This window comes from Eumetopias jubatus, unplaced genomic scaffold (assembly GCF_037043125.1).
Source record: "Eumetopias jubatus isolate StellerSeaLion01/CBP00866 unplaced genomic scaffold, mEumJub1_p1.0 scaffold_17, whole genome shotgun sequence".
In the NCBI taxonomy this organism is placed as follows: Eukaryota; Metazoa; Chordata; class Mammalia; order Carnivora; family Otariidae; genus Eumetopias; species Eumetopias jubatus.
In genome coordinates, this window is record NW_028274823.1 from 70,472,940 (window position 1) to 70,485,132 (window position 12,193).

Consider the following 12,193-nt stretch of genomic DNA (forward strand, 5'->3'; position numbering starts at 1 on the left):
ACTCTTACATACCTCTTTCTCTAGAAACCTGCTAGTTTCTAGAAACTAAAACAGAAAAAGAGTTGTCTCTTCACATATGTGGAAAAGAGCCCTCCCCCCCTTGGAGAGGTGACCCCGGGAAGAACTAATGATTGGATCCTGCTCACGCGGCGCCTGTCTGCCATTTCTTAAAGCATATGCCCCTCTGTAGAGCAATCTAAAGGTAGAAAGGGGAAGCTTCAGGCTACCTATCTGCCTTTGGAGTTCAGGAGCTAAAAATACGTTTAAAAATAGCTGCCCTTTTCAAAGTATCAAAGTCATAATGAGTCCTTTTGTTTATTTTTGATAAGGTCCCCAGTTCTCTTTTTGCCCTAAAGGGAGGCAGTGTTCTGTGGTGCCTATTTTCTGACACCAAATTGGTGGGGGGGGGGGGGAGCAGGATTTTCCATACCAGCTCTCCAGTTCTCCAACACCAACTCTGAGGCCAACAGTTCAACTCAGTTCTGATTCTCTGGAGTTAGCATCAGGCCCCAGAGACTAGGGGTCCCATCCCACAGACCTGCTCCCACTTCATACACCAGTCACAGGTTCCCATGACCCATCCCCCAGGTTTAATAATCTGCTAGAGTGACTCACAGGACTTAGAAAAAGCACAGTATTTATTGTTGCCAGTTTATTATAAAGAATATAACCCAGGAACAGCCAAATGGAAGAGATGCATCGGGCATTGGATATAGGAACTGAGTGCTGAGCTCCCATGCCCTCTTTGGAAGCACTACCCTCCCAGCACCTCCAAGTGTTAGTGAACTCAGAAGGTCTCTAAACTCCATCATTTAGGGTTTCTTTTTGAGGTTTCAATAGGTAAATAGGACTGATTAAATCATTGCCCCTTGGGGATTGAACTCAATCTCCAGCCCCTGAGCACAGGGAGCCTTGTAGGTCTTGATGAGTTTGGTTGCTCAGGAAAATGGACCGAAGGGACACAAGTGGCAGTGGGGACATGCATGGCAGTGGGGACACCAGCCATAGGTGACTGCAGGGGTCCAGGCAGAGACTTGGTGATTTGGATTATGATGGTACCAATGAAGATGGCAGGACATGCACAATGTAGGATATGTTCAGTTAGTGCGACAGAACCTGACTGATGGGTCAGAAACGCAGAGCTTTCTGGCTGTATAAACAGAGGGATGGTGGTGCCCAACCTCACCCCAAACCAGGATGGACCTGCAGGCTGGGAAGCAGAGTGTTCTGTCCTATGAATGTGAAGTGCGACACGTTCAGTTGGCAGTCATGTGGAGATGTTGGGGCAACAGCTGGATCTTACAGAAGGAGGCTGAGCTGAAGAGGACATTGGAGTCCAGGTGTGAATAGAAAACAAAACCCAGGCCTGAGCCCCAGCACTGAGGAAGTCCGGTACAGACAGGGCAGGCTCAGAGGAATGACCCAGAGCTGGAGAAGGGGAGCTGGCTGGTGGGAGAGGAGGAGGTGGTGGCTGCAGAGGTGGGGTGAGGGAGGCGTCCGGGGAGGGGCGAGGCAAGGTGGAGGGAGGAGGACCAAGAAATGCCGCTGGGCTCAGCGCCGCAGAGTAGGGGACACAGACAGGACACGAAGTGAGGAGAAGGAAACAGCAAAGACGGAGGAATTCAGATGCAGAGAAGAGCTCTGAAAGGATCGTGCTGCATATCTCCGCGTATTTTAAAGTAGGAGGTACCAGAACACATTTTATGTTGCTAATGGAGAAAAAATACAACAAAGGGGGAGAGACTGGTAATACAGGGGAAAAAGTGTCACCGAAAGTACCCCGCAGGACCGTGAGAACGGCTAAGACGTTCAGAGGCACTCTCGGTGGAGACAGGGAAGGTAGATGAAGCCGTGTTTCCTTGTTAGTAAGTGGGGGGGTGGGGGTGGCTGTGTGTTCCTGGTCGGAAGATGAGCCAGTGCCCATCCGCGGACTTTCCTTCTCCCTGGGAAAGAGGAGGGGGCAGCTCTGCAGGGACGCAGGGAAGGCCTGGAACCCCCCCAGAGGAAGCAGTGCTGAGCACTTCGTGTCCATCCAGCTCCCAAGCGCTTCGCCTCTCCCTGTACGTTCAAAGATCATCTTAAGTTCCATAAGAGAGCTTCATCTACCTGTCAGAAAATGACGTATTTGTCTCAGCCTAACGTCCCCCCACTTCCCGGCATTTCTGTGACATAAATCAGACAGAAGAGCCCCTCATACATACATTCAGATGTCTGAGTCATTTCTGTTTTAAGCAGCATCTGTCTCCATGTCAAGGTTTACAAAGAAAAATGGGTGACGGTGCTCAATAGTAAAGGATCTCGATTGGCTGGAAGTAAAAGCAGTATATTTCTTTCAGGTCTGTGACGAGAAGTTATTACAGAGGTGCTGCGGGAGCGCTCCTCGTCTATGACATCACCAGGTAATGTGAACTCCCCCACGGGGGAGGCAGCTTGGGGCTCTGCTCCCCAAAGTCTGGTCTTCCCAAGGCGCACCTGCGTGTAGTGTGTGTTTTGTGTGTCGGGGCAGGCAGTGTGGCTGGGAATCTGGAATCCCCTCAGTCCTTTCATTTGGGGTCGTAGAGGTGTTTGAGCCAACCCCTACCACTACTTAACCGGTAAGGAAATCTTTGGGTGAGGTTTTAGATACATAAAGCATCCCTAGTGTCTCATAGTGTTTTTTAGCATGATGCTTTGATGCTTTGACATATTCCTCAGGGTTCACAAGGTGAAAGTTTACGTATGGTAAATTATTAGAAGTAATTGACATTGATGAACGTTGAGGGCACAGGCTCTGTGCCCAGATTGCCTGGGTTCAGACCCCAGTTCCAGGTTACTAGCCGTGTGATGTCCTCGGGCAAGGTGCTCTAGCTGTCTGGACTTCAGTTTCCTTGTCTGTTACGTGGAGTAATGCTGATTGTGTTAGGAGATTTTTCAGGTTGTTAAATTGGTTAATGTAAAGCTCTTGGCACATGATAAAAATCTGAGTGCACTGTCCTGTGTGTAGCTACCACCCCCATATCACAAATTAAATTAAAAACTTAGCTCCTTGGTCTCACTTGCCACATCTCAAGTGCTCAGCAGCCACGTGTGTCTGGTGGTTGCTGTGTGGGACAGTGTCGGTTATAGAACATTCTTGTCCTTGCAGAAGTCCCATCAGACAGTGCCGATCTCAGTGTTTGCTGACACCACCTTAAAAATACCATCTCCACTCTATCGGCCCGTGGCCGTCTGGGTAGGAACTTGCGCGGCAGAGAGGGTGTCACTCTGTTGCTGAGACGCACACCCAGTCTGCTTGTCCCGGATGAGGCACACTGGCGAGGAAACGGGCAGCTCCTGGCCCAGCCCGCCCACACTTGCTCCGGTGGTGGAAGGCTCAGCTTGCTAATGTGCGAAGTCATTCGGCTGTCCAGGTGTGCCGGCAGAGCAGACGTATCCCCAGATGTATCCGAGCCGAAAACAGTAGATCTCAGAGTGCGTCCTGGGGTTAGACAGACCTGGTCAAGCCCCGCCTCTGCCGCTGGCTGCTTGTGTGACTTGGGGCAACTTAATTAAACTCTCTGGGTTCAGATTTCTCATGGAAAAGGGGGATAGAGTCTGTGTCACAAGAGTCCTTATAAAGAACGTGATAAATTCCTCCGGGACAAAGTGCCACCATATTGCACAGAGCTTGTAAATGCAGCAGATGTTAGATCTTGCTCATTCATGCCGCACATAATTGAGCTAAGTGTTAAGAGCTCAGTAAATATTTGTAAAATGAATAAAGGAACGTCTGCTTCCTTTTGCACCTTGATCGGGCAAAATCAAACAGCAAAATATCTGAGTTACGGTTTCGTTTTTCTGGAAACAACAATCACACCCTGTGGTATGGTGTGTAATGGGGCATTCAGGCTGCCTGTGTTACCTTAAAGGTTGTCGACGTTACCCTGACGTGTGCGAAAGCAGTGTGTGAGTAGTGTGAATGCCTGGAAAGAGTTGCTAGCTTTATAAAATACATGTACTATTTTCACAATCTTATATTACGCAGCCGAGAAACCTACAATGCGCTTACTAATTGGTTAACAGATGCCAGAATGCTAGCGAGTCAGAACATTGTGATCATCCTCTGTGGGAACAAGAAGGACCTAGATGCAGATCGTGAAGTTACTTTCTTAGAAGCTTCCAGATTTGCGCAAGAAAATGGCAAGTGACCTTTTACCTGCTACTGCTTTTCAAATGGGCAGATTTGGGGGGTAATAACATTGCTTTGAATTTACATCTATTGGAATTTTAAGATTAAACGTTACTTAAGAAATGTGAAATTTCCTAGCGTTTTAGGTAAAGTTAGACTGACTTAGCATATTTTCACTATATTGCATTCTGCCTGCAAAGGTTACGATGATGATAAAAGCAAATGTACTAATATTCTCTAATGACTTTTTGGTCTAAGCACAGGCCTTGGTCTAAAGTTAAGTTTGTAATAATTTTTAAAGGCCCTAATCACATGATGGCCTGTCCTTTTTTCTAATGTAATTTGGAGCTAAGTTGGTAAAACATTAGTTCTAAATAGAAGGGGAAAGCAGTGGAAGAAATACTGGGCTTATTGGTTTTATTTTACTTACATTAAATTGAAGCCATTTGGTTATACGCCTTTGAAAATTCTCTGAATTTCCATATAGAAAACCAGAGAATGACATAAAATTAATGGTTGTTTACAGATAACGGAATGATCAGAATTGAGACATTTTAAAGAACTGTAGTTTTTAGAACCAGTCAAGAACTAAAATATCCTAGTCTCGATTTTCAGTTGGACTCTAGGACTACCAAATTATATTCTTACAAATTGACTGGTTTTATGCTAAGCAAATAAGCATGTGAGAAGAACAGAAGCTATCGTGAGCTCGTAAATACAGAAGCAAGGGTTAGTATCTGCTCTGGTGGGTAAGAAAAGTAGGAGTCCAGGGAGGACCTCGTCACCGGCAGGATGACAAGTTGCAGTGTAGCCGCCCCCCGCCCCCCGCCGTGGTATCTGTGGTGACGCGAAGAGTATTGGGAGAATGTTCATCTCATGTCGACAGTCGGGCAGCTTCAGGCAGCCTGCTTCCTCACTGTGCATCTTCGACAGACAAGCGCCAGCACAAGATACCCGACACTGTTGAGGAAGGCTGAGAGTTCTTCTAGCATTTAACAAAATATATTGACATTTATTGATTCTGTATTCGCAGAAATATGTGGTTTTTAAGTAACAGATTCCATTTTGCCTGCTCTTCGGAGAAAATCCTCAACAGGCTGTCAGTACCTCAGTTGTGATCGCCTTCTAAACGTAGCTTCGCATTTTGTTTGCTGTCACTTTTAGAGCTGATGTTTTTGGAAACAAGTGCACTAACGGGGGAGAATGTGGAAGAGGCCTTTGTACAGTGTGCGAGAAAAATACTTAACAAAATTGAATCAGGTAAAAGGCTTTCCATTCATAAACTTGTCTTCAGCATATTTTACTCTCTAGCTCAGTAGTACCACTTTTTAATTTTCCAGGAGTGATTTGGTCAAAGAGCATTCTCTCTACCCCTGCCAACCTAAAATTGCCACTTACGGTTTTGAAGGCCTTGCCCCCGTGGCTGAGGCAAAGGCCCCGCTTTTTCGGAGTGGCTTCGTTGCACCACTGGTGAAAGAGGGTGGGCAGTCAGGGTTTCAGCGACAGTTTGCTTTTAGAACCACGGCCTTTTGTGGTCCACGGCTTAGAGGAGGAAGATTGGATCTTTGTCCAGTCTCTGCCAACACCTTGCTAGCCCTGCTGGGCCAGTGGTCCCGTGGCATGATGGGGGACCGCCTGTATGAGATTAAGGGAGTTAGAGATACATGCGTGATGTTGATACTTGCAGCTTGGGCATCATGGAGAATTTATTCCTGAAGCTAACTGAGTGTGCCTCAGTAGTAACCGGTCTCATTATTGTTGTATTTGTTGCTTCAGTAAAAATGAATTTAAAATAATCCTAATTTAGGCAGCTGACAAAATACTCTGTAATTGTATTTATTAAAGTTGAGTTTTGGGGCGCCTGGGTGGCTCAGTCAGTTAGGCAGCTGCCTTCACCTCAGGTCACGATCCCAGGGTCCTGGGATCGAGCCCCACATCAGGCTCCCTGCTCAGCGGGAAGCCTGCTTCTCCCTCTCCCTGCTGCTCCCCCCTCTTGTGCTCTCTCTGTCAAGTAACTAAATAAATACAATCTTAAAAAAAAAATAAAGTTGAGTTAAAGATTACCAAAATTCTATGTGGACATTCACTTTTTAATTGATTCACTCAAATATCTGAATGTCTGTTCTTTGTCAGGTGCTGGGATACAAAAATGATTTAATCATAACCCCTGCCCTCAAGAACCTCTTTCATGGGAGCCAGCAAAAAATAACTACATTACGGTGTGGTGGATACAATAAGTGAAGGTGCATAGGATCCTGGGATCACACGGAGAGGGGGAACCTGCCACTAGCCGGGTCATGGAGGTAGTGTCCGAGAGGGTTCCAAGAGGAGGTGGTGGCCGAGCTCGGTCTTTCACAATGTGAGGAAGAGTGAACTGCCTAAGGGAGTGGGGAGGAGGGTAGTCCAGCAGAGGGGACAGCATGATTTGAAAGTACCCAGAAAGTAAAAATCACGAGACCAGAGAGACTACGGTGGGATGGCGGGTGAGAAGGTTGGAGAGAGGCGGCAGCCGGGCTGGTGATTCTCATCAAGGACCTGGAACTTTATCTTACGGGTTACTGAGTCTCAACCCTGGCTGTACACTACAGTCACCTTGGATGCAGGAAAATTCAGATCCCAGGCCCCACCTCTCGAGATGCTGATTAATTGGGCTTAAGTATGGTTTGGGCATCAGCATTTCCAAAAGTGCTCTTATGTGATTGATTGTAGAGGACAGGAAGCTATTCAAGGGTGGCAAGCAGTGAGCGATATGGTCAGGTTGGGACTTGAGATAAATCATGTCTGTAGGTGCCATGTTGAGGACAGATTGAAAGGACGGGAGACCAGGGTGCCAATTAAGGCATTTTTGAGTAATCCAAGTAGAAGATGACTGATTAAAGCTTTAAGGAGGATGTGGAAGTAGAGACGAAGAGATATAGATGAATCCAAGAAATATTTTGGTAGTAGCACCATATGACTCATGTGCTAAATAGGGCAGGGCAGTTGATTTGGGGGTGGGGAGTGGCGGTGAGGAGGTGGGGTCAGGAAGGCATGAGGAGCCAAGGGTAACTAGATGTCGCACTTGGGTAACTTGGGTAACTTGGGAAAGAGATGTCATTAAACCAGAGGATAAGCAGGTTCCAGGGCATGTAGATGATTCTGTTCTGGATGTGTTCCCTTTGCAGTACCACTGGCACAAGCCCATGGAATTATCTCATAAGCTCTGGGGAGAAGTCTGGGCTGGCGGTATACGTTTGGAAGCCATCAGTACATGGTTGAAACTATGAAAGGAATGTGATCACCCGAGAGCAGTTGAGAGTGAGAAAAGCAGTGATCAAAAGCAGAACCTTGGAGACTGAGAGATGGAGAAGAGGAACCTAGAAAAGAGAAAGAGAAGGAAATGGTCAGAGATGTATGGAAGGAACCAGGGGAAAGTGGGCATCATTTCAGCCAAAAGGATGAGAGTCAAAGACTTGTTCACTATCAAATGCAATAGAGAATAGTCTCCTAAGCTAAGAACTAAGCTAAAAAACATCCGCTGGGGTGGGTAATAGGAAGTCACTGGGCATCTTTATCAAGAACAGCTCCGGTAGAATTATGAAAACAGAAGACAGCAATTGAGGAACAAAGAGGAGGTGAGAAAGTAGAGTGAGTGTTGACTCCTCTCTTGAAAAGAAAAGGTATAGTAGGTCCCAAGGGTTAACGTAAAGAGGTTTTGGCGATGGAAGAAAAGTTAGCCTGTGTGAATGCTGAGAGAAAACAAGGGAAGGGAAAGGAGAGGAGGGTGGAGAGATGACAGAGACAGTAGGGTGCTGGGTGAGGTGCAGAGAGAGAGAGAGGGTCAAGGGCCCGGGTGGAAGAGAGGGACACTTCATCCTTCTGGATTTTCTCGATCTGAAAACAAACAAAAAATTTTTTTACTAAATTTGTCACAAAAACAACTGTTACTTTTAAAGACTCTGTAACATTGTTATTAAAATTGGCTTGGTGTTGAGTAGTATTAAGCTTAGCACGAGGTTTTATTTAATCACCTTGCTACCTTAATACTGCGCCCATGGTTATAGTCCATACAAGTCGACTCAGAACATTTTCAAGATACATTTCTTCTGAGATCATCAAAATCATAATTACATCTAGGTGAAAAAATACAAAGATATAAGTTAAAATTTTTCAGCAGTACTTCAAATTTTCGGAATAGGCTGTACATTCATATGATTCAAAAACCGCTGTTTCCTCCTCTTTTTTTTAAAGATGTATTTATTTATTAGAGAGAGAGTGTGCACACGTGTGAGCCTCTGGAGGGGCCCAGGGAGGAGGGAAGCAGACTCCCTGCTGAGGGTGGAGCCTGATGCGAGGCTCCATCTCACCACCCTGAAATCATGACCTGAGCTGAAATCGAGAGTGGGTCACTTAACCCGATGAGACACCCAGGCCCCCCTCCTCCTCTTTTTTTACACAAAAGTTAACATACTATAAATTCTGCACCTTGCTTTATGTACTTACTAGACCTATGGATCATTACAAATGAACATAGAGAGACTTCCATGTATATATGTATGCTAATGCACATACATGTTGTGTGTGTGTGTGTGTGTGTGTGTGTGTGTGTAATATTCAGTTGTCTGTATTGCTATAATTTAACCAGTCTACTTGGGACATTTGGAGTATTGCCAGCATTTTGCTGTCACAAATAATATTGCAGTAAGTAACCTTTTATATATCATTTCCCATGTGTGGAGTGTATGTATAGGATAAGTTCCCAGAAGTAGAATTGCTAGGTGAAAGAACATAAGCATTTGGAATTTAGGTAGAGGCTGTCAGATTCCTTCTAGCATGGTTGTAGCAATTTATAATCCCACTGTAATGAATGAAAGTGCTTATTTCACTGAAGCCATGCCCACAGGGTGTATTATCATACTTGGATTCTTACCCGTCTGGTAAGTAGGAAATGGTCTCTTTGTAGCTTAATTTTAAATTAATTTATCTTTGTATACACAATATATTCATATAATTCCAAATTCAAAAAATAAAAAGCGGATACAGTGAAAGTCTCCCTCCATTACAACCCCTCTCCTGTCCCCAAGCCATCTAAAACTCCTTCTTGAAGTCAGCTATCATTCTCACATTTTTTTAAAGATTTTATTTATTTATTTACTTGAGAGAGAGAGAGAGAGCAGAGCAGGAGGTAGGGGCAGAGAGAGAAGCAGGTTCCCCACTGAGCAAGGAGCCCAATGCGGGGCTCGATCCCAGGACCCTGGGATCAGGACCTGAGCTGAAGGCAGATGCTTAACCGACTGAGCCACCCAGGCGCACCTATTCTCACTTCTGTTCGTCTCCTTCCAAAGGTTTTTTTATGCCCATACAAGAAAACATGTATATATTTTTTCCTTATTATTCAAACCAGCTGTTTATACACAGTGCTCTGCACTTTGCTTTTTTCACTTAATATATTTTTGGGATCACAGAAACATAAAAGCTTTTTTTAAAGGAGACTTGCTTGGTCCTCAGGTGAGCTGGACCCAGAAAGAATGGGCTCTGGTATTCAGTATGGGGATGCTGCCTTGAGACAGCTGCGGTCACCACGTCGCGCACAGGCCCCAAGCGCTCAGGAATGTGGCTGTTAGGAGCAGCACCGGAGTGTACAGGTAGGTGCTCTCACCACAGCGTCTGTGCTGGCCCTCTTACCTTAAACTTGTTCACTGCTCGGGAGTTCTACACCTGCTTAACTATACAGCTTGTCATTGCTTTTGCAGCTACATTACGAAACCCAGAGGTGATGGTATAATTAAAATTAGATATTTCAACAACAGTGGAATACACATTCCAAGCTATAAAACACAGTTTAACAAATTTAAAAGAATAGAAATTATACAGACCACAGTGGAATTAAACTAGAAGTCAATAACAGATAACTGGAAAATCCAAAATATGTGGAGGTTAAACAACAGAGTTTCATTTGAACTAAATGAAATTCAAAACACAACTTATCAAAATGTGGGGGGATGCCATGTAAGCAGTGCTTAGGGGGAAATTTATAGCATTGAATGCATACTTAGAAAAGAAGAAAGATCTAAAATCAGTCATCTAAGTGTCCACCATAGGAAACTAGAAAACGAAGAGCAAACCAAATCCAAAGTAGGCAGAAGAAATAATAAGAATTACAGCAGAAATTAATGAAATTAAAACCAGAAAGTCAATAGAGAAAAATCAACAAAATCAAAGCTGATTCTTTGGAAAGATCAATAAAATCAACAAGCCTATAACCAGGCTAATTAAGAAAAAGGGGGGGACATAAATTACTAATATCTGAAATGAAAGAGGGGACATCACTGCAGATCCTGTGGACATTAAAAGGATAACGAAGGAACACTATGAAAAACTCTGTGCCCACAAACTTGATAACAGATGAAACAGACCAATTCCTTAAAAGACATGATTTGCCAAAATTCAAGAAAAGAATAGACAATTTGAATAGGTCTTACATCTATTAAAGAAATCAAACCAATAATTAATAATCTTCCAAAACAGAAAGTACCGAGCCCAGATGGGTTCTCTGCTGAATTCTACCCAACATTTAAGGAAGAAATTATACTATTTCTCTGCAGTCTCTTTCACAGGAGAGAAGCAGATGGAATACTTCCTATCTCATTCTATGAGGCCAGCATTACCCTAATTCCAAAACCAAAAACATTACAAGAAAACTACAGCCCAACATCTCTCATGAATATAGATGCAAAAATCGTCAATAAAATATTAGCAAATCAAATCCAGCAATGTACAAAAAGAATTATAAACCACTTCCAAGTGGGATTTATCCCAGGTATGCAAGGCTGGTTCAACATTCCAGACTCAGTTCATGTAATCCATCACATCAATGGGCTAAAGAAGAAAAATCATAGGATCCTATCAAGAGAAAAATCATTTGACAAAATCTAACACCCATTCATGATGAAAATTCTCAGTAAACTAGGAATAGAGGGGAATTTCCTCAGCTTGGTAAAGAATATCTACAGAAAACTACCACTAACATCATCAAACTTGAAGTTTTCCCACTATTAAAAGGAACAAGGTGAGGATGTCCCCCCCCCTCCACCACTCCTTTTCAACATCATCCTGGAAGTTCTAGCTAATGCAGTAAGATAAGAAAAGGAAACAAAAGGTATACAGATGGGAAGGAAAAAATTAACTGTCTTTGTTCACAGATGACATGCTCATCTATAATGTAGAAAATCTAAAAGAATCCACAGACTCCTACCTAAGCACTTATACAGCATGGTTTTTTGTTTTTTTGTTTTTGTTTTAAAGATTGATTTATTTATTTGAGAGAGAGAGAGTACATGAGAGGGGGGAGGGTCAGAGGGAGAAGCAGCCTCCTCTCCGAGCAGGGAGCCCGATGCGGGACTCGATCCCGGGACTCTGGGATCATGACCCGAGCCAAAGGCAGTCGCTTAACCGACTGAGCCACCCAGGCGCCCATACAGCATGGTTATGTAGCAGGATACAAGGTTAGTAGACAGAGTCAGTCACTTTTCCATATATCACTGATGAACAAGTGCAGTTTGAAATAAAAACAATACTCTTTAGCATTCAAGAAAAGAAAATACTTCGGTATAATTCTGCCAAAATACGTACGAGATCTGTATGAGGAAGACCAAACTGATTCTCGAGTTTATATGGGGTGGCAGAATGCCCCGAATGGCCAACGCAGGATTGGAGGAGAAGAACAAAGTCGGAGGACTGTGGCTGCTGGAGTTCAAGACACTGTCCAGCTATGGTAGTCAGCGTGCTTTGGCGCTGATGAAAGAAGAGACAAAGAGATCAGGGGGACGGGGGAGAGAGCCCAGAAATAGACCTACATAAGTATAGTCAGCTGACCTTTGGTGAAGGAGCAAAGACAGTCTTTTCCACAAAAGGGGCTGGAACAACTGGACATCCACATGCAAAAATACGAATCTAGACCAACCTTACACCCTTCACAAAAATTAACTCGAAATGGATCATAGACCCAAATGTAAAACATAAAACTATAAAACTCCTGCAAGATAACATAGGAAAAAAATCCTAGAC

The 12,193-nt window shown here is 44.2% G+C and overlaps 1 protein-coding gene across 2 annotated transcripts in view; it reads left to right on the forward strand.

Moving 5' to 3' along the window:
• Positions 1–12,193, forward strand: part of RAB4A (RAB4A, member RAS oncogene family) — a 53,472-nt gene that overhangs the window by 37,684 nt on the left and 3,595 nt on the right. Inside the window, exons 4-7 of one of the 2 annotated variants that reach the window (XM_028104628.2) lie at positions 2,337–2,399; positions 4,004–4,158; positions 5,312–5,407; positions 9,635–9,771. In XM_028104628.2, the coding sequence (XP_027960429.1) occupies positions 2,337–2,399; positions 4,004–4,158; positions 5,312–5,407; positions 9,635–9,750 (430 nt within the window). In that variant the 3' untranslated portion in view covers positions 9,751–9,771. The remainder of the gene's footprint in view (positions 1–2,336; positions 2,400–4,003; positions 4,159–5,311; positions 5,408–9,634; positions 9,772–12,193) is intronic. The other variant, XM_028104629.2, reaches the window with a different exon arrangement.